Below are 23150 nucleotides of genomic sequence, written 5' to 3' on the forward strand. Positions count from 1 at the left end.
TTTTATAGACGTGTTATGAGTGTTGAGTGGACACTGAGGTTTATGTCCAAAGCCCTTAGTTGCAGCTGATGAAGTGGAAGATTTAGCACTGAAGTGCCGAGTATGGAAGCACCAGGCAAGGCTGGTCCTCCTGATCCATTTGTGTGGAGCTAGCTGAAGGTTCATTGGATTAAAGTCTCCTGGGTGTCCCTGCCTCCTTGGTGTAGTCCCGGGTCAGCGTTCAGCCCCTCATCATTGCCCTGTGCCTCCTCATCCTCCGAATCACTGCTGGAGTCATCGTGTGCAGCCGCATCCACTGCTTCAATATCTTCACCATCCACTGCGTCCCCCATTTCCAACGCAAGATTGTGGAGAGCACAGCATACAACCACTATCACCGGTACACAATCTGGGAGGTAATGGAGTGTGCCCCCTGAGCGGTCCAAGCATTGGATGCGCATCTATTGTACCGCTGCTCAGCTTCTGATATTGGATGGCGGAGAAGCGTCACCTTCTGAGGGGGATAGCCCTTGTCACCCAGCAGCCATCAATCCAGCCGAGCTGGAGCACTGAAGAGCCCCGGCACCTGGGAGTGTCTGAGGATGTAGGTGTCATGGGAGCTGCCTGGGTACCTTGCACAGACTTGTAGAATCTGTATCCCGTGATCACACACTATCTGCACGTTCATGGAGTGGAAGCCCTTCCTGTTGACAAAGGTACCGGGCTCACCTGCTGTCGCCTTGATGGCCACATGTGTACAGTGTATTGCACCCTGGACGTGGGTGAAGCCAGCAATGGCCGCGAAGCCTCTGGCTCGCTGTGCCTGACTTGCCTGGTCGCAGCGGAAGTGGATGAAGGTCAATGCCCGTCTGAACAGAGCGTCTGTAACCTGCTTGACACAAGTATGGACAGATGATTGGGAGACACCATAAAGCTCACCCACCAAGCCCTGGAAGGAGCCAGAGGCATAGAAGTTGAGGGCAACTGTGTCCTTCAGAGCCGCTGGCATGGGGTGTCCACCCACACAGTTAAGAGAGGTCTCATGGCCAATCATCTGACAGAGTAGTGTACTGTCTTCCTTGACAGTCGGAGCCTCCTTCGGCACTGCATCTCAGTCATATTGATGTAGCTGCTTCGCCGCCTTTATACCCTGGCAGCAGGATAGTGGCGTCTTCTGCGACCCCTTCCATCTTGGGCTACCTCTTGGCCCAGCACCCCTTGTGCCTGTGCCTGTCCTCCCAAAGATGGCTCCCCTGGAGGCTGACTGTGCACTCCTAGCCTCCTCCTCATTCTAGCCCACCCTTCCTCCTCAGAGGAGCTGCCTCCAATGGAGATGTCAGAATCCATACCCAGGCTAAAGGGAGGCCTCCGGAAAGCTGCAGGCCCGATAAAGATTCCTGGCTGAACTGAAGTACACAGGAAGCTGCTGGAATTCATTCTGAACTGCTACAGATCACACAGGCAAGTTTAAAAAACTTTCTGCAATGAATACTTCACAGACCAGATTGACAACCCCACTGGGTCCTCATATCCCGCCCGTCGATGAGTGTTATTAAAAAGTCACTTACCTGCCTGTGCGCTGAGCCGAAGATCGCACAGGCGCCTGAAAATCAGCGTCGATTGCTGAGTTAAGGGCTTTAACTAACCCGTTAATTAATGGCGGGTGTGCATCGCACTTCATCGCGCACCCGCCCAGCGAAATATCGCAATGGTGCACGGTGACTCGCCCGACGTCACCCTGAAAATTCTGCCCATAGTATCTTAGGCTTTATTAATAGGGGCATTGAGTACAAGAGTAAGGAGGTCATGTTGAACTTGTATAAGACACTAGTTAGGCCTCATCTGGAGTACTGCGTCCAGTTCTGGGTGCCATGCTTGAGGAAGGATGTGAAGACATTGGAGAGAGTACAGAGGAGACTCACAAGAATGATTCCCGGGATGAAGAACTGTAGCTGTGAGGATAGATTGGAGAGGCTGGGACTGTTTTCCTTGGAGAAAAGAAGATTGAGAGCAGACTTGATAGAGGTATTCAAGATCCTGAGGGGTATCGACAGGGTAATAGTGAGAAACTGTTCCCACTCAAGAGAACATCAAGAACTAGAGGGCACCGATTCAAATAATTGGCAAACAGAGTAAATGTGATGTGAGGAAAAATTTTTTCACCCACAGGGTGGTTGGAATCTGAAACAAACTTCCTGAAAGATGGTGGAGGCAGGTTTGCTCGAGGTATTCAAAAGGGAATTGAATTCCTACCTGAAAAGAGAGGACGTGCAAGGTTACAGGGATAAAGGCAGGGGAGTGGGACCAGGTGGAATGCTCTTTCAGAGAGCCAGTGCAGACTCAATGGGCTGAATGGCCTCCTTCTGCACTGTTAAGATTCTGTGATGCTGCGATTATAGACAACCCAATCAAATAGTACTGGAGTCGAGGGAGGCTTCAGTTACACAGAAAGACTGGAGTTAAGCTCCTCACAGCAGTGAAGGTTAAGGGGAGATTTAATGGAGGTATTCAGAATTATGAAAAGCTTTGATAACATAAAAAAGGAGCAACTGCTTCCACTGTCAGGAGCATTGGAAACCAGAGGAAACAGGTTTAAGATAATTGGTTTAAAAAAAGAGTAGAAACGAGGAGATTTTTTAAATGCATTGAGTTATGATGATCTAGAATATTCTGCCTGAAAGGGCATGGGAAGCAGAATCAACAATAACTTTCAAAAGGGGAATTGGACGAATATTTGAAAAAGAAAAATGCGCAGGGCTACGGGGAAAGGGCATCAGGAGAGGGGCTAATTGGATGGCTCTTCAAAGAGCTGGCACACACATGATGGGCTGAACGGCCCCCTGTGGTGTAATATTTCACCGATACAAAATGTGGAGCTGCATGACCCAGTTCGGCAAGGTCATTCTGATCAGATAGCCCCTCATATCCTGTCAGCTGAAAGAAATTCTCATCACAGCAGAGATTTTAGGAAACAAATTCTGCAATTTCCTTCAGAAGGGCAAACAGGTCGTTTGTTCCCATTGCTGGTTTCTGTTTGAATTCATCTGGAATCTCCCCAAACACATCTAAAACTGCTGAAGTTCTGGGTAGGAGCTGGGTTTAATGGAGGGCATGAAACCCTTGTTTAAACCAAAACAGCAAACAAAAGTGAGAAATCGAGAGTGCACCAGGGAGCAAGCAGGAGGTACTGAGGATGGCAGACAACTAGACAGCATTGAGAGAGTATAACATGGAGCGTAATGCAGACGGTGAGGTTACAATCACTGAACATCAAGGTGGGAGAGAATGGCTCCTAATATCCTCCATTTTCCCTAGTGTAGACTGAACCACATGCAGCAGAGTGACAGCAGCCCCATTACCGGGCTAAGTAAAGCCAGCCGATTGTGGAACAGGAGGGAGGCTGCATGCTGAATCAGCAACAAGGAGCACATCATCAACCAAGGGCTCTGCCCAGGACGTGCTGCTGGAGACAGCGGGCAATAAAAGGATGAAAATAGGCTTGGCTGAGATCTAAATCTGTGTCAGATCTCCCACAAATGGGCTAAGAATGACCACAAGGGTTAAGTACCGATCTCCACGCCCCTGTGTGAACAGCTCCTTTGAGTGAAAGGAACAGGAGGAGGCCACTCAGTCCCGAGTATTGTTCCACCAGTCAATGAGATTATGGTTGATCTCTATTCTAACTCCATCGTCTGCTTTGGCTCCATATCCCTGAATGTCCTTGGTTAGCAAAAACCCATTGACCTCGGATTTAAGTGTATTAATTGAGCTAGTATCTATAGTGCAAGGCAATGGCAAACCACCATCGACAGAAACTGCCAATTAACTCAGGATGAAATATCAGCAGACAAAGGGCCAAAGCAGAGCACACCTACTATACCAGCATCTAGAGCTTTAGTGTGTGAGGAAGTTCTATTGTGTGAAAAAGTGTTTTCAAAACCCACTTGAGACATAAATTAATGATGAATGAGTTACAATCGAGAATAGAACATTCGAGTTAGGAGCAGGAGTAGCCATTCCGCCCCCTTGGATCTGCTCCACCATTCACTAAGATCATGGCTGATCTAATTGTGGGCTCTACTCCATTTTCCGCCTACCCCTGATAACCTTTGACTCCCTTGTTAGTCGAGAATCTACCTACCTCAGCCTTAAAAATATTCAATGACCCTGACTCTACCGATCTTTGAGAAAGAGAGTTCTAAAGATTCAAAACCCTCAGAGAAAAATATTCTCCTCCTCTGTCTTAAATGCAAAACCCCTTATTTTTAAACTGTGCCCCCTAGTTCTAGTCTCTCCCACAAGGGGAAACATCCTTTCAGCCTCCACTCTGTCAAGTTCCCGCAGGATCTTATACATTTCAATTAGATCACACCTCAATCTTCTGAACTCCAATGGATACAGGCCCAACCTGTCTAGCATTCCTCATAAGATAACCACGCCCCCCCGTCCCCCCCCCCCCCCCCCCCCCCCCCCCCCAGCACCCCCGCCCCCCCCGCCGCCACAAACCCCCCCCCCCAGCCCCCCGCCACCCGACCCAGGTATCAGTCAAGTGAACCTTCTCTGAACTGCTTCTAACACATTTATATCCTTTTTTAAAACAAGGAGACCAAAACTGTACACAGTACTCCAGATGCGGTCTCATTGATGCCCTGTATAACTGTAGCAAAATATCCCTACTTCCATGTTCCATTCTGCTGCGCATTGAAATGGACAATGTAAATGGGGTAAAGCAGAAATTACAAAGACAATTTGTTACATGATTTTGCAGAACTTGAATCTTGCTGAAAAGAGAGATGTGTTGTTGAGGCGGTGGCTTACTAACCAATCAGCACCCTTCTCTCCTGTAGTATAAATTGTTGTAATTGTTTGAAATTTGGCATTTTTCTGTTTGTCCTGATGAGGTTAAGTCATAAAACTTTGGCAACTTGACTCTCTTGTCAGCAAAGACAACAAGATGTGTCCAGAAGAACATGGTTCGAGGGATATGGGGGGGGGGGGGGGTGGTGGAGGTGAGTAGATGATAGGGATAGGGGGAGTGGGGATGTTGACCCATATAAAAGGCTCAAGCTTATTGGGTTGATGGCCATTTTCTGCTCCTAAAAATGCTTCTGTATTTTTTTTAACTAAGTCTTTTCTTAATGCCCGTGACTCCAAGGAGATTTGTTGGTTTAGCCCAGTGCCACATTTACTTACCTGACCATATTCCTTCTCAATTGCAGCTCTCTGTTTACTAAATGACCTGAAACAAAATATAAAAACACAGTGATGTCAGAGAGCTGAAGCTTAATCACCTGATAATCACAGCCCAGTTACAATTTAAATATAAGAACAACAATCCATTAAAGTCCAGCAGTTATTGCCCAGAATTTAGGCTAACACTGGTCAGAGGGACAGTACTGAGGGAATGCTGCAATGTCAGAGGAAAAGTACTGGAGACATATTAAAATATTGTAGGGTCAGTACTGAAGGAGCACTGTACTATCAGAGGGGCAGTGCTGTGGGAGCGCTGCACTGTGAGAGGGGCGGTACTGAGAGAACCCTGCACTGTCAGAGGGACAGTACTTTGGGAGTGCTGAACTGTCAGAGGGCTAGTACTGAGGGATCACTCCATTGGCAGAGGTGTGGTACTGATGGAGTGGTGCATTATCAGAGGGGCAGGACTGACAGAGCAACGCACTGTCCAAGAGACCATCTTTTAAATGAGACATTGATCCAAGGTCCCATCTGCCCTCTCATGTGAATGTAAAATATCCCATGCACTGCAGAAATGCACCAAGGCTCCTCAGACAGTACCTTCCAAACCCATGGCCACTACCATCTAGAAGGACAAGAGCAGCAGATACATGGGAACACCACCACCTGAAAGTTCCCCTCCTAGACACTCACCATTCTGACTTGGAAATATATCATCATTCCTTCACTGTTGCTGGGTCAAAATCCTGGAACTCCCTTCTTAACAGCATTGTGGGTGTACCCACACCACATGGACTGCAGCGGTTCAAGAAGGCTGCTCACCACCACCTCCTCAAGGGCATCTAGGGATGGGCAATAAATGCTGGCCCAGATTGGGAAGCCCACATTCCATGAACGAATCTTAAAAAACTATTCAACGAAGAGGAGGGGAATTCTGCCCTGTGTCCTTGGCTGAATATTTACTCCTCAACTAATATTACAAGAGATTATCTGGTCATTATCACATTGCTGCTTCTGGGGGCTTGCTGTGCAGAAATTGGCTTCCAGGTTTCTTACATTACAAAAGTGATTACATTTAAGTTCTTTGGGACATCCTGAGGTTGTCAACGGCGCTATAGAAATGCAAGTCTGCCTTTCTTTGATATCTAGCAGGTAGCACTTCCTTTTATTTCAAAAAGCTGCTAACATTTTCTGGTCACAGAACGAAAGACAAGGCTAGGAGATAGTGACACAGCAATTTGCATTCTGCTCATTATTTTAATTGATCTGAAGGTGCAGAAAATTTGGATTTATTTTAAAGTGTCAGCCAGGACCAGCAGCGAGGGCGCCAAAGCATACACAGACAATCACAGCCTTACACGAAAGCTAAAAACACGTACAAAGGTCTCAGCTGTAAATTAGCAATTAGGAAATGGGAGACACACACAGGTGGGGACACGGGATGACTCGATCAAGAAATGGAGAAGACCATTTCACACCGTCTGATGGCCTTGAACCACATCCAGTCAGCCTCTGTAAACCTATTGTATGGAACAAACATATGTTCTTTGCTGTCTCCAAAAGGACGATACCCAGTGTCTGCACTGCAATTACTGTACAAGAACACAATTATCAGCCCACCGGGGGGTCATTGTGCTGTGGCCGTTGTCTAACTAATACCATTAAGTTGTAACTGATAGTAAAATATATATAAACTGTGCTCATTTGAGCCTCGGTGGAGAAGCGCCTGGACTGCCCAGCGTTTGCTCCCCACATGTGTAATAAAGGAACCACTTGAATATTGCATCCGGATTCCGAGTGTTGACATTTTGTACCAGAGTATTCCTTGGACCTTTCAGATCAATCTGATCATTCACCAGTTCTCCAGTCTGACATCTCCTTCAGATTGCAGGAAACTGATCAGCAAACATCAGTCGTCAAAAATAAATCTGTGGTTTAATTCAGCAACAGCTAGAAATAACAGTCAGTAGACTTGTTGCAGTAAACACTTGGCTACACCATGATCCTGCATTGTTCCATGAAGTAAGTCTGCCAGTCTTAAACAACACACGACAAACTGACTCACATGGGATTCAGGGCTGGTCTCTCGCTGACTGAGCTGGGATGCAGGACTGGACCCTACACAATGCTGCCCTCTCCTAACTCACACGAAGTCCTAAACAAAAACAGAATTACCTGGAAAAACTCAGCAGGTTTGGCAGCATCGGCGGAGAAGAGTTGACGTTTCGAGTCCTCATGACCCTTCGACAGAACTAGGTGAATCCAAGGAACGGGTGAAATATAAGCTGGTTTAAAGTGGGGGTGGGGGGAGCATAAAAGATTTAAAAATAATGGAAATAGGTGGGAAAAAGAAAAATCTTGAGTGCCCTACCATCCATTCTTAATTAGCACATTCGTTTAGATAATATCACCAACTTCGACACCTATGTGTTCGTTTGTTCTGTTGTCTGCGACATCTTTTGATGATCTGCTTCTATCACTTCTTGTTTGTCCCTACAACCACACCACCCCCCTCCACTTCTCTCCCCCACCCAACCCACACCCCCACACCACCCCCCCCCCCCCCCCGCCAACCTTAAACCAGCTTATATTTCACCCATTCCTTGGATTCACCTAGTTCTGTCGAAGAGTCATGAGGACTCGAAACGTCAACTCTTTTCTTCTCCGCCGATGCTGCCAGACCTGCTGAGTTTTTCCAGGTAATTCTGTTTTTGTTTTGGATTTCCAGCATCCGCAGTTTTTTGTTTTTATCACACGAAGTCCTGTTCACCCAGCAATCCTGTACTCGCTGACCTACATTGGCTCCTGATGGCCTCAAATTTAAAATTCTTCTCGCGGTCAAATCCCTGCATGCCCTTGCCCCTCCCAATCTCGGTAACTCAGAGCTCTGTGGATTCCCTATTTTAATTGTTTCATCATTTGTGGCTGTGCCTATAGCCGCCTAGGCTTTAAGCTCTGGAATTGCCTCCTTAACCCTCTCCAATTGTCCCTCATCCTTTTAAGATGCTCCTTAAAACCCACCTCTTTGACCAAGCTTTTGGTCAGCTGTCCTAAGATCTCACGTTGCTTTGTGCCAAATTCCATTTGATAATGTGTCTATGAAATGCCTTGAGACATTTTACTGTGCTAAAGGTAGTATAAAAATGCAAATTGTTGTTTTAACAAATTGTCAGCAAGTCTGATTGTTCTAAGGAATGGAGCTGCAACAGAAATAGATCTATTGATCCATAGACCCTCTCATGTCAAGTTCCAATACTTGTTTAGAAATGCAGACCGAATCCAAGCCAGACTCCTTCAGTTTTATTGTCTGTCATAAAACTCTCCACAAACAGAACTAGGCTCAGCTGTTATCCCTTTTATACAGCCAAATGGGTACTTAGTTAAACTACCTAATAATTAGCAACTGAACTCCTTTAACTGTTGCCTTCCCTAAGAGATTTTCCCTGTTCTTAGAAAAGAAAGTAACCCCAAGTTTATATAATCACAAAAAATAATGGTAATAACAAAAATCAATATATATTTTTCATTCAATAAATTGACCTTAAATCCCCACCCTTAAAAATAAAAAAATGCACATGTATAGATATGATCACACAAAAGTATATTTTTCTTAAAGAAAAAGACGTCCCTCTTTGAGGATCTCTAATAACTTCTTGGAGCTCGCTCCTCTTTTAGTGAAGCAGTTAGATAATTGGTAGCTGTTGTCAATCCATTTGATCTTGGCAATCTCATTCTTGAGCATCTGTTTTAAGCTTGCAATGTCAATTCGCAATCTCTTCTATTTAATGCACTTCGTAAAGTGAACATTTTCCCGAAGAGAAATATAGAATGTGTAGGGGGGAACTTAAAAAGGAAATTAGGAAAGCAAAAATGGGGCATGAAAAAACATGGGCAGATAAAGGAAAATCCAAGTACATTAAGTGTAAGAGGATAACTAGGGAAAGAGTGGGGCCCATTAAGGACCATAGCGTTAATTTGTGTGTGGAGCCGGAAGACGTAGGTAGGGTTCTAAATGAATACTTTGTCTCAGTGTTCACAAGTGAGAGGAACTATGTGGGTATGGAAATCGGGCAGAAGGACTGTGATATAATTGAAGAAATTAGCATAGAAAGGGAAGAGGTTCTAAGTGGTCTGGCAGGCTTAAAAGTAGATAAATCTCCAGGCCCGGATTAAATGTATCCCAGGCAAGAAAGGAGATATCAAGGACGATGGAAATAATTTTCAATGCCTCTCTGGCCATAGGAGAGGTGCCAGAGGACTGGAGTACAGCCAATGTGGTGCCATTATTCAAGAAGGGTGGAAGGGATAAACCAGGGAACTACAGGCCAGTCAGTCTAACCTCTATGGTGGGGAAACTATTGGAAGCAATTCTGAGGGACAGAATTAATCTACACTGGAGAGGCAGGGATTAATCAAGGGCAGACAGCATGGTTTTGTTAAGGGGAGTTCATATCTGACCAATTTGATTGAATTTTTTGAAGAGGTCACCAGGTGTGTAGATGAGGGCAATGCATTTGACGTAGTTTATTTGGATTTCAGCAAGGCTTTTGATAAGATCCCGCATGAGTGACTGATAACGAAGGTAAGAGCCCATGGGATCCAAGGCAGTTTGGCAAATTGGATCCAGAATTGGCTGAGTGGCAGGAAGCAGAGGATGATGGTCGAGGGGTGTTTTTGTGACTGGATGCCTGTGTCCAGTGGGGTTCCACAGGGATTGGTGTTGGGTGCCCTGCTGTGTGTGGTATATATAAACGGTTTAGACTTGAATGTAGGAGGGTTGATCAGTAAGTTCACGGATAACACGAAAATTGGAGGCGTAGTAAATAGTGAGGAGGATAGCCTTAGATTACAGGAGGATTTAGAGGGGCTGGTCAGATGGGCTGATCAGTGGCAAATGGAATTTAATCCAGATAAGTGTGAGGTGATGCATTTGGGCAGGACAAACAAGATAAGGGAATACACAATGAATGGTAGGCCCCTGGAAAGTACTGAGGATCAGATGGATCTTGGTGTGTGAGTCCACTGGTCCCTTAAGGTAACGGGACAGGTAGAAAAGGTGGTTAAGAAGGCATATGGGATACTTGCCTTTATTAGCCGAGGCATAGAATATAAGAGCAGGGAGGTTATGCTTGAATGTATAAAATGCTGGTTAGGCCACAGCTAGAGTATTGTGTGCAATTCTGGAATCCGCATTATAGGAAGGATGTGATTGCACTAAAGAGAGTGCAGAGGAGATTTACCAGGATGTTGCCTGGGCTGGAGAGTTTTAGTTATGAGGAGAGATTGGATAGACGGGTTATTTTCCCTGGAACAGAGGAGATTGAGGGGGGACATGATTGAGGTGTATAAAATTATGAGGGGCATAGATTGACAGGAAGGAACTTTTCCACTAGATGGAAGGATCATTAACCAGGGGCATAGATTTAAGGTAAGGCGCAGGAGGTTTAGAGGAAGAATTTTTTCATCCAAAGGGAATCTGGAACTCACTGCCTGAAAGGGTGGTGGAGGCAGAAGTCCTCATAACATTTAAGAAGCATTTGGATGTGCACTTGCGATGCCATGGCATACAAGGCTATGGGCCTAGTGCTGGAAAATGGGACTAGAATAGTTTGACTGGCTCGGACTCGATGGATCGAAGGACCTTTTCCTGTGCTGAACACCTCTACGACTATGACCCTAAGTGGCTTGTTGTCAATAATACATTCAATAGGTACCATTCCTGAATACCCTTTCCCACTTAAAACTTCTGCCAGTATTTTGATATAAAGAATATTATATCTACTGTTTCAACAAGGGCAACCTACTTTTTATAACTCTTCATGTCTTTTTAGATTCCCATGTCAAAAGGCAGCATTTGTCTTTTTCCCCCATGAGAAATATTATAAATCTTCCCGCCCTTGAAAAGCTATCACATAGATTTGCATAAGATGCATCACCGAACACAATCAGTTTCATTTTTCTAACATTATCCAAAGATGGGAATTTCAAAAAACACTGCTCCATTTTTAATTTTGTCAACGTTTCGTTTGCCCGAATGATTTCTTCAATCTTGGGATTGTTCATTTTAGTGCTCAATTCCAAAACGTCAAAACTGACGCTTGGCCTTGTTTGTTTGTCTAATCAATTGAGTTGCCCAATTAGACTGCTGAGTTCCTCTTTTTCCATTTCAGAAGCTGCTGTCTCTTTTGGGAAGGCCCCACCACAACTAATTGCAATGAGATTGATGTTCTCTAAGTAGGATTGCTGATGTAAAAGGACGTGTGACCCGCTCTACCTGATTTCCAATCCAGCGTACAATGTACACACCAGAAGGCTAACTTCCAACGTTAAACTCCATTCTGAGCCCATTAATGACGAATGTTTCAAATTCGCTACTACCACCCCCACAAAAATTCATTTACATGCATCATAAAGATGCCTGCGAGTTTCCCCTCCATGGGTGCCAGTTAAACATTGCCAGGTCTGCTTCCAACTGAAGACAGCCCAACTTTAATAAAACTGACCTCACTGAGAAATACGAAACTCTGGAGGCTTCATTTAAACTGTACATGCATTTATTTAGCCTCCAAAGAGTCCCTTCTGCATTTAGCACCTCTTTTGGTGGATGGAGGAAAACTTCCCTTTGAAGTTGGTGTCCCTGCAAAAGAGCAGCTTTACTATCAATGGACTTGCATTCCCAAGCATTTGTAGTTAATAGAGCTAAAAACAGCTTCAGCATAACTTTCCCTGATGTAGGTGAATCTACCCTTATGTCCTGGTCACCTAATTTTTCTTCAAACCCCCGTGCCGCAAGCTTGGCTTTAACTTTATAAGTCCTATCAGGAAGCACCTTTTCTGTGCAAATCCATGTATGAGACACAGTCCTCTATCTGGCACCTCTGTGTATATCCCAAATTCTTTCCAACTATGTAGCTCTTGCTCACACAAAAACAGAAAGTTCTGGAAAAGCTCAGCAGGTCTAGCAGTATCTGTGGAGAGAGAAACAAGAGTTAACGTTTCCAGTCTGTATGAAGAAGGGTCATACGGACTTGAAAAGTTAACTCTGTTTCCCTCTCCACAGATGCTTTAGACCTCCAGCTTTAGATTTCCAGCATCCGCAGTATTTTGCTTTTATGTAGTTCTTGCTGCTTGGCATCCTTTATTGATTTATCATCTAATTTGTTTGAAGCTACTAAGACTTCTCAATCACGTGGGCTTTTGCTCCTGTAGCGTTACCAGCCTGTGCCATATTCCTTGACCTTGCTAAGCCATGTCCTCTATCCTGCCTTCTATCACTGTTACTGTTTGATCTCCTTCTCCCATTTATAAATGTTCTCTCAACAGTTCGTGATCTCTTCCTAGAGGCATGCTTACTCCCAGACCCAATGTCTGAACTGATACTGCCTTTCCGTGCCTTCCATTTTTGTACTTCATGTTCCCAATCCATAGGCTTAACCTCCTGTCCTTATATCTTGTACATTTAACCAGTTTTTAAATTTTCCAGTGGCCTTCCCTGCTCTACCTACAATTGTCGCATTCTGCCATTGACTGGCCCCTTCTGGCAAGTACATTAGTGCCAGCTTTCAGCAGTTGTCCTCTGGGACAAATCGCTTCATTTTCTTCGTCCAAATCACTCTCTCCATCTTCAGATACCCCGTCAACTTCAGCTACCTCGTCATCACAATCATGCAACATATGGGTATGAGAAACATATGGTTCCTTTTCCCTTCCTATCCTTTCCGAACCCGCAAATTTGTAGTCTGTGCCAACTAACTTTGATGAGTATACCCGAATGGTCTGGTTCCCATGTTGTAAAATGACTATAATCTTTCCTGGGCCTTTCCACTCTTTAAGCCCTTCTCTCTTTTAGTATATCATGTCTCCCTGATAGAAAATAGTTTCCAATGGTTGTAAATGGTGTCTTAGAGCTCGCTGAATTCTTTCTGAAGCTTTGGCTTTAAGGAACGCTCGTCTACTCATGTGTAGTGCGTTTAAATGCTCAGGAAAGATTGAGCTAATTGTTGTTCCCTCCCAAGCTGGGGGATGATCGCACAGGGCTGAAGGAATTTTTGGGTTTCTACCAAAAAGCAACAGGTATAGACTGTAGCCTCCAATCATCTGCAGTGAATTCTTGGCATGGACCATGCTAGAACTGATGTTAATTTACAGCTTGGTCTACCCACCAATATTTTATCAAGCATCTCACCTATAACCACGTGATTCCTTTCACACACTCCATTGCTAAAGGGGCTTTCAGCTGTGGTATTCATAACTATTATATGCACATATCCCAGGCATCATCTTTAGCAAACTCCCCCAGCCCCAGCCCCTCCCATTATCAGTGAGGAATTTTGCTGGTGATCCCAATCCAGTCCCTATCCACTTCTCCATTATCTGATCCACAATTATTTTGTTTATTGTATGTGATTGTCAACTGGCTAAACCTTGCTGCCAGATCTATGAAATGTAAAATAAAAATGTTCTTTTCTTTATCCTACACCTTTAAATCCATCGCCACAACTTCATTGAAATCCCTTGCTAAAGGTAAACTCACTGTCAGCCATGGTGGTGTCCTTCTGTATTTCTTACATATATCACATCTATCGCTTATCTCCTCTATAAGCTTTGCGTACTCTCCATCCCTTATTCCTGCATCCCTTTGCAAAATTTTTAATCTTTGCGAAGAAGGGTGGGCAAACTGCCGATGCAATTTTAACACAAATTCGCTTTTTGTCTTCCAAATTCCTAGCCCCCGATGTTAATAACACTTCTTTAATCTCCTACTTCCATGCTAATGAAATGATTGACTCCAGCTATCTTACAGAGAATCACTGCCCTTTTTAAAGATTTTAGGGTATTATCATCTCCAAATCTAAAACTGGTGGAACTCTCTAATTCTTTAATCTTATTCCGGTCCTAGTCATTTAAGGAGTCCAGGTAGCATTTTAATCAGTCTATTCCACAGACTGTGGACATGCATCCACTATCTAGCACCGCACAGTTCAAGGACTCTGCCACCAAGACATTCAGCACTGGGTTGAAACAGCTTGCAGCTAATACAATGCCCTCTCTTTGGTCAATATCTCTCATAGAGCCATAGAGGTCTACAGCACAGAAAAAGGCCCTTCGGCCCATCGAGTTTGCGCCAGTCAAACAAGTACCTAACTATTCTAATCCCATTTTCCAGCACTAAGCCCATAGCCTTGTATGCCATGGCAAATCCCAAATCTCAAATACTTATCTCTATCTTCTTCTTCTGAGTCTTCTGTCTCATGTTTAATTTCAAACACCTTATTATATCGATTAGGACAGTCCATTGCATATGGTATTTTGAATTGCATCTAAAACACTGATTGACCACACCCTGGGCATTTCTGGGGTTCATTTTTTTTTTGTCGTAAATCCCTAATTCTTTACTCCTGTCATTATTGTCCAAGGTGTTTCTTTCCCCATTGTTTCTAATTACAAATCTCCTTTTGTACTGATGCCTGTGTCCTGTTTCTAAATGATCTCGCCATCCTGTTAACATCGTCTCCTCCATTTTCTGTCTTACTGCCAAATGGCTCATCTGTGCCATGAACGCTGCCGGAAAGGAATGTTTTCCGGGGAATTTTTTTTAAGAGCTTCTGACATCTGTTCTAGCAGTGTCTTTCTGCACACTTAACTCCTGTTAGAACTAGAAGCCTGTCCATATTCGAGACGCTGGCGCAGTCTAGTAACTTGAACGCCAGCACCGATTGGGGAATTTCTAGACAGAATTTTAACAATCTTGCATATGGTCTACTGAATTCCATGATGTAATGTTCTGCGGAATTTTCTTCCAACTTTCTAAATTTGTCAAAGTCCGACCATGCTTCATGAGCAGTTAATAAATCATCTTTTTGTTAGATCTCATCCATAAAATCTAATAAAGTTTCCAAACCTTCATCTGTTTCCAAACATCAGGCTCCAACTCCGGAAATACTTTGCATCTTATTTGCTTTCATGAGGCCATGAAAATGCCAAAGCCATCCTCTGTTTTTCCTTTGGCAAGGACATAACCCATGTTCACATGGTTATTTCATTTCTCCATTGGTCATATGGTTGACACTCAGAAAACATCGGGGGGTAATCATACCCTGACACTCTACATTTTGATTCATATTTTACTTTGAAAGATTGTGATAGAATACTCTCCACTTGCAACACTCAATAAGCTCGACACCATCCAGGACAAAGCAGCTGCTTGATTGGCATCCCATCCACAAACATTCACTCCCTCCACCACTGACGCACAATGGCAACAGTATGTACCATCTACAAGATGCACTGCAGCAACTCCTTCCAAACCCATGGCCTCTACCACCTGGAAGGACAGGGGCAGCAGGAGCATGGAAACAACACCATATGCAAATCCACCCCCCAAAGCCACACACCATCCTGACTTTGAAATATATCGGCTGTTCGTTCACTCTCGCTGGGTCAAAATCCTGGAACTCCCTCCCTAACAGCACTGTGGGTGTACCTACACCACGTGGACTATAGTGGCTGAAGAAGGCAGCTCACCACCACCATCTCAAGGGCAATTAAGGATGGGCAACAAATGATGCCCCAGCCAGTGAGGCCCACATCCCATGAACGAATAAACATGCTTGTTGAAATAGATTTAAGTATTTCATAAAGTATTTGTGCACTAGTAATGACCTGATTTCAATGCATGGATATCCTTTCAAGAATCTCACCCTTCGAGAAAACTTATTTAAATCTAAGGTGAAGATCTGTATTGAGGAGGAATAAATAAAAATGTCTGGTTAATGCCTATAAGTGGAGAGAGAGAGAGAGAGAGAGAGAGAGAGAGAGAGAGAGACCAACTGCCAAGGTCTAACTCCAGTCCCTCTGCCATTACTATAAGTTCAGTTAGACACTTATTCCAAAGAAACAGAGGAAATCTCAGCTGTTTTTAAAGAAATGCTTAGTGCAAAATATTGGGGGGGGGGGGGTGGGGGGGGGGGTGGGGGGGGTGGGGGATGTGCGTGTCACTGGCAAGGTCAGCATTTATTGCCCCTCCCTAATTGCCCTTGATGGCAGTTAAGAATCAACCACATTACTTTGGATCTGGAGTCACTTATTGGCCAGACCAGGAAAGGAACACAGATTTCCTTCCCTAAAGGATATTAGTGAGCCAGATGGGTTTCATGGCTTCTGTTGCTGAGGCTAGCCTTCAATTCTAGCTGCCCTGATGGGATTTGAACCCATGTCCCCAGGACATTATCAATGAGCCTCTGGATTAATACTCCAGTGACATTACCACCAAACTACCAGCTCCCCATAAACTTGGCTCACAAACTCTTGTTTTGTTTATATCTCTTGACTTTTTGCAAAAAACTGAAAATAAATCAACTGTTGCTAAAATTTAGTGCGGAGACATCAGAGAACCACAGACTCAATGTGTTCAGCGGGGGAGTTGCATTCAGACTCTTTCATTTCCTAATGTTCAAACTTTATATCAGGCATGTTATTTCCTCTATGGATCTGCTCCAACATTTCACTCTGCCAGCAGGCTGCTGCTTGTCTAATGTTTTCCCTGATCAACTTTTATCCAGGTATGGGGGCAGGGACTTCCTAACACATCTCTTAGCGATGAGAACACAGCACAAGGACACTAATAGGAAACACCAGCAGAGGTTTGATGCAGCCCTCCCACTAGAATGGAACAGAGACAGCTTACGCAGATCAAAAGTCCACCTGAGAGTCACTCTGAGACTGTGTTCTGACAGAGTTAAAGGCTGACCTGCAATGTTTGTATCCCCTAATGAGGGGAAAAGGGTGACTTAAACAGAAAGAGCTTGAATTTATATTGTGCTTCAAGATGTCTCAAAGCAGCCAGTGAAGTCCTTTCTCTTACGAAGAAAGGTTGAGCAGGTTGGGCCCTTGCTCATTGGAGTTTACAAGAATGAGAGGTGATCATATTGAAACATAAAAAGGTGTTAAAACTAATCTTTTGCAATTGATAATTTCTTCCTTTTTAACTCCAGGTTGCGTTTAACTGTCCAGATCTTCATTCAGAAAATGATCCTCCCCCAGGTTTCATTTCCATTCCCCCTGCCTCCACTTTATAACGGATCTGCTCAAGAGATGAACGTCACCTCCAACTTCTAATGAATCTCGGCCAATCACAACCACAACCTCATTGCCACAGTTCTCACAACTAAATTTTTGGGGCGAAGAGTCATTGGTGGCCTCTCTAATAACCACACGAACAACAGAAAGCTCTGACTCACAAACAGAACAAGACAATCATTTCAAATTTTGACACCTTTTGCCCAATTCGGGATTACCAAGTGGAACTTTCCTGCTCTGGTTATTGACTAACTTGTTACTGACCCATTATTATTTCCGACCACAAGATTTTTAGGGATGCCCAAGGTGGTGAGGGAAGGCGGGAAAAGATAAATAACTTTCAGAAAATAGACTTAAACAGAGAGAATTAGATCTCTACTTAAAAAGATCAAATTTACTGGATTCTCTTTCAAAGAGCCAACAAAAATATGACAGGTTGGATGGCCTCCTTTTCTTATTCTTTCATGGGATGTGGGCATTGTTGGCTGGACCAGCATTTTTATTGCCCAACCCTAATTACCCTTCAAAGGGTGAGCTGCCTCTTTAACCGTTGCATTCCACGTGGTGTAGGTACACTCAGTGCTGTTAGGAATGCAGTTCCAGGATTTTAACCCAGCATCAGTGAAGGAACAGCGATATATTTCCAAGTCAGGATGGTGTGTGACTTGGAGGGGTGGTGCTGTTCCCATGAGTCTGCTGCTCTTGTCCTTCTAGATGGTAGAAGTCGTGGGTTTGGAAGGTGCTGTCGAAAGAGCCTTGGTGAGTTGCTGCAGTGAATCTTGTAGATGGTAGACACTGCTGCCACTGTGTGCTGATGGAAATCAAACAGGCTGCTTTGTCCTGGGTGGTGTCAAGTTTCTTTAGTGTTGTAGGAGCTGCACTCATCCAGGCAAGTGGAGAGAATTCCATCACACTCCTGACTTGTGCCTTGTAGACGGACAGGCTTTGAAGATTCAGGAAATGAGTTACTCGCTGTAGCATTCCTAGCCTCTGACTTGCTCTTGTAGCCACAGTATTTATAAGGCTGGTGCAGTTCAGTTTCTGGTCAATGGTAAACCCCAGGATTTCGATGGTGGTAATGTCATTAAATGTCAAGGGGAGATGATTGGGTTCTCTCTTGTTGGAAATACAAACATACAAAATAGGAACAGAAGTAGGCCATTTGGCATCTCACGCCTTCTCTGCCATTGCCTGGCATGAGTGTTACTTGGCACTTATCACCATAAGCCTGAATGTTCTCCAAGTGTTGCTGCATATGGGCATGGACTGCTTCAGTACCTGAAGAGTTGCGAATGGTGCTGAACATTGTGCAAACATCAGCGAACATCCCCACTTCCGATCTTACGATGGCGGTCATTGATGAAGCATCTGAAAATGGCTGGGCCTAGGACACTACCCTGAGGAACTCCTACAGCGATGCCCTGGGACTGAGATGATTGACCTCCAATAACCTGTGCTAGGTATGGCTCCAGCCAGTGGAGATTTTTCCCCCGATTCCCATTGACTCCAGTTTTGCTAGGGCTCCTTGATGCCAACTCAGTCAAACACGGCCTTGATGTCAATGGCAGTCACTCTCGCCTCACCTCTTGAGTTCAACTCTTTTATCCATGTTCGGATCTAGGTCATAATGCGGTCAAAGGCTGAGTGGCCCTGGTGGAACCCAAACTGAACGTCAGTGAGCAGGCTGTTTCTAAGCAAGTGCTACTTGATAGTATTGTCAACGACACCTTTGCTGATGATCGAGAGTAGACTGATGAGGCGATAATTGGCCAGCTTGGATATGTCCTGCTTTTGTGCCATACTATTCTATTACTTAATTTTCAGTGTTGTTTTTCAATATGTGCTCCCCATTTTCCTTTCCCTCACACAGCCCCCCACGCTTCCCCTGAAAGTGAAGACACTCGTTGGTGTTCAGTCCCAGAAGCCCCTACTCCCAATTTCCCTGAAGTTAGTGACTTTCATAGATCAGATCAAGTAACAACCCAAGGGATGACATTCATTAGCCTTCCTGGATGGCTCAATATCAAGTGGCAGTGTGCTCTGTGAGCCTTGATTTGATACCATGTTCTGCCTCTGGAAAGTGAGACCCATATCTCCATTCCCCTCAACTTTCATTTTTGCAGCATGTACAAATTCTGCTCCATTTATGTGCACAACAGGAGTGAACAGTCCAGTTCTGCGCAGTGGACACAAGTAGAGGCATTCACAGGATCAGGACTGTCTCCCAGATGCTAACAGTGAAGGACACTACCAAGCACAGAGTCCCCGAATAACATAAGAAAGTAGAGCAGGAGCAAGCCACTCGAGCCTGCTCTGTCGTTCAATGAGATCATAGCTGATCTTCTAGCGCAACTCTTCCTAACAGCACTGTGGGTGTAGCTACACCAGCTGGACGACAGCGGTTCAAGAAGGCAGCTAACACCTTTTGAAGGGCAATTAGGGATGGGCAATAAATGCTGGTCTAGCCAGCGACACCTGCATCCCGTGAATGAACAAAAAAACCTTCACTTAGCAGTCCGATCCCCATCTCCCTTCTTTTCCTGAATGTCCAAAAATCTATCAATCTCTGTCGTTAATATTCTCAACAATTTAGCATCCACAGCCCTCTGGGCTAGAAAACTTCAAGGCTTCACAACCCTGAGCGAAGAAATTGCTCCTTATCTCTGTCCTAAATGGTCATCCCCTTACCCTGAGACAGTGCCCCCTTATTGTAGACTCTCCAGCCAGGAGAAACAACCCCTTTGTGTCTGCCCTGTCAATTCCTCTAAACTTCATCGGGTCTTCTGTGTTTAATTAACATGCTCTTGATACTTCACCAACATGTAGCTTTTCATTCATTTCCTGTCGACAAGAATTTCACAAAACTACTTCAATGGACAATGGAGGCCAACACTAGAGCTGCCAACTCTCCAGGATTGGCCTGGAGTCTCCAGGAATTGAAGATCAATCTGTGCGCAACCCTGGAGAAAAATCACAGGGACTTTAAAAAGATTGTTTTTTTTTAAATTTTCTTTGAAAATTTCTCTTAACCAGATAAAAAAAATATTGAAAATTGGAAGGTGGGGGAGGCTGTTTGGTTGTCAGTCAAGCAACATCCAATTGGGTAATGAGTCTTTTTGCTTTCCAATTGGTATAGGAAGGCAGTGCATCACATGGATGGATGTGTTGGCCGACTAAATGGCTAGAGCGTGGAGGCGTGCTATGTGATGAAACCTCCAAAATTACATTTAATCACAGTTGGCAACCCGAGGCAACACAGATCTGTATTACAAGCCCCTTGGGTTGCCATCTCTGCACAAAGCAGGGATTAATCTCTGGGACACTAACTTCCAATAACTGGGGTGAACAATTCTTAAGGGACTCAGCCTTTTCTTTACATTCTCTTTCAATGTTTTTGTTGATCAGGTAAAGAAATCTCAGATATTGGAGGGGAAAGAGCAGTTTGAGGGTGGGGGGTTGTGAGATGGCCCCTCCGCCACTTGGATCAAACCATTGTTAATTTTCACCACCTCATTCTACCTCTTTTCCAGCCTCAAGTTTTTCCCGTTACAAACTTCGATACCACCTCCAGCACCAAATCCTGCTCATCCTTCGTTCCTCACCCATCTCCGTTGGATCTTCCTCCATTCTTTGACACCTCAATTTTAAAACCCTGATCTTCAAACCTCCTCACCGGGTTGTCTATCTCAATCTCCCCCATGATCCTGCAGGGGCCCCAGCCTAATCCTTATTTTTACCTTCATTCATGGGATGTGGGCATCGCTGGCTGGGCCAGCATTTATTGCCCATTCCTAATTGCCCTGGAGAAGGTGGTGGTGGTGAGTTGCCTTCTTGAACCCACAGTGCAGCTGGGGGGGGGGGGGGGGGGGGGGGGGCGGTGGAGTTCTAGTATTTTGTCCCAGTAACCATTGGGTGACTGTATGCACCTTGTCCCATCACTCTGGTTCCACCCATAACCTGCCCCATTATCTTCAAAACTGTTCCGCAAAGCCCAGCTCTGGTGCAACTTTAGCACCAGAGTCATGGAGAATAGAAGTGGGGGCGGGGGGAGCATACGGTGTGAGGGGAAGAGTGAGAAAGTGAGCGAGGAAAAGGAAGGGGAGGAGGGGTTAGGGAAGAGGAGAGAGGGGAGTGTTGGGGCAGAGTGAGGAGGGATATAGTGACAAGGGGGGTAACAGGGAACAGGGAAAGGTGAAGAGGGAGCAGCTGAGAGATGGGGTGCAGAGTATCAGAGGGGATTGTTAGCAGCCAATTATCCTTCCAGAGTTCGAGACAATCACTTTGTGGAGTGAATCCCAGGTTTAAGTCCAGGTATTGAGGGAGTCAGAGCCCAGTCAGATTACCTGATGTCCTCCAGCAGTTCAGCCTCCTGCTGCTGTTTGTTCTGCACTTTGCACAACTGCTCCGAGAAGCTGATCTTCACCTCCTGGCTCACTCGACCCTGGGGGAGAAGAAGAGGCGATTATTCCAGCTCCGCTTCCCCTGTCCTGTCCTGTCCTGTCTCGGGGTCCGGTCGCGGCTCACCTTCCTGGGAGGAGGCTGCATGATGAGTCTCCCCGGGGGTCAGCACTCTTTCTGGGTCTGTTGGTCAGTATCTGTCTCTCCCTGTCTGTGTCTGTGTCTCTCTCTGTCCCTGGGCTCCGCTCTCACTCTCTCTCTCTCTCTCTGTGTCTGTGTGTCTCTGTTTCTTCCCGGGGCTCCGCATTCGCTAAGCACCTCCCACCACGGAAGCGGCTGCTTTAAAGGGCCGGCAGCAGGAGGAGGAGGAGGAGGAGGGGGGACTGGGGCCGAAGAACAAAAATCCCCAAACCGAGAGAGGGAAGATTACAGCAGAAAGACCGAGTGACAGAGCCAGGCTGGAGGAGGGAAAGACAGAGACAGGGGGAAGGGGAGAGAGGGGAGGGTGAGGGAGCGAGGGGGAGAGAGAAAGAGGGAAAGAGAGGAGGGAGGGAGGGAGGGAGGGAAAGAGAGGAGGGAGGGAGGGAGGGAGGGAGGGAGGGAGGGAAAGAGAGGAGGGAGGGAGGGAGGGAGGGAGGGAAAGAGGAGGGAGGGAGGGAGGGAGGGAAAGAGAGGAGGGAGGGAGGGAGGGAAAGAGAGGAGGGAGGGAGGGAGGGAAAGAGAGGAGGGAGGGAGGGAGGGAAAGAGAGGAGGGAGGGAGGGAGGGCGGGAAATAGAGTAGGGAGGGAACGAGTGGAGGGAGGGAGGGAGGGAGGGAAAGAGAGGTGGGAGGGAGGGAGGGAGGGAAAGAGAGGAGGGAGGGAGGGAGGGAGGGAAAGAGGGAAAGAGAGGAGGGAGGGAGGGAGGGAAAGAGAGGAGGGAGGGAGGGAGGGAAAGAGAGGAGGGAGGGAGGGAGGGAGGGAAAGAGAGGAGGGAGGGAGGGAGGGAGCAGGGGAGGGTGGGACCGAGGGGAGGGAGGGAGTGAGGGGAGGGGGAGGGGGAGACAGAGGGAGCGAGGGGAGGGGGAGAGAGACGGAGCGAGGCAAGGGGGAGGGAAAGAGAGAGGGAGCAAGGGGGAGGGAGGAAGAGAAAAAGAGGGTGAGGGAGCGAGAGGAAGGGAGAGAAAGAGTGGGGAGGGAGGGAGAGAAAGAGAGGGTTAGGGAGAGACAGGAGGGGGAGGGAGAGAAGGGAGGGGGAGAGGGAGAGAGGGGGGAAGGAGAGAGAGAGAGAAAAAGAGGGAGGGAGAGAATGAGGGAGGGAGAGAAAGAGAGGGGGAGCAAGGGGGAGGGATGGAGAGAAAGAGAGAGGGAGCAGGAGGGAGAAAGAGAAAGAGAGTGGGAGGGAGGGAGAGAAAGAGAGGGAGGGGGAGCGAGGGAGGGAAAGAAAGGAGAAGCGAGGGGGAGGGAGGGAGAGAAAGAGAGGGGAGGGAGGGAGGGAGAGAAAGAGATGGGGGAGAGAGAGAA

The 23150-nt window shown here is 45.9% G+C and overlaps 1 protein-coding gene across 2 annotated transcripts in view; it reads right to left on the reverse strand.

Annotated features, from left to right (window-relative positions):
• Nucleotides 1-21964, reverse strand: part of LOC121281166 (F-BAR and double SH3 domains protein 2-like) — a 94646-nt gene extending 72682 nt beyond the window's left edge. Inside the window, exons 1-3 of one of the 2 annotated variants that reach the window (XM_041193902.1) lie at nt 21775-21964; nt 21594-21691; nt 5173-5218 (exon numbers count right to left, since the gene is read on the reverse strand). In XM_041193902.1, the coding sequence (XP_041049836.1) occupies nt 5173-5218; nt 21594-21691; nt 21775-21795 (165 nt within the window). In that variant the 5' untranslated portion in view covers nt 21796-21964. The remainder of the gene's footprint in view (nt 1-5172; nt 5219-21593; nt 21692-21774) is intronic. The other variant, XM_041193901.1, reaches the window with a different exon arrangement.
• Between the last annotated feature and the right edge of the window lie 1186 nt (nt 21965-23150).

Source organism: Carcharodon carcharias, chromosome 8 (genome assembly GCF_017639515.1).
Source record: "Carcharodon carcharias isolate sCarCar2 chromosome 8, sCarCar2.pri, whole genome shotgun sequence".
In the NCBI taxonomy this organism is placed as follows: domain Eukaryota; kingdom Metazoa; phylum Chordata; class Chondrichthyes; order Lamniformes; family Lamnidae; genus Carcharodon; species Carcharodon carcharias.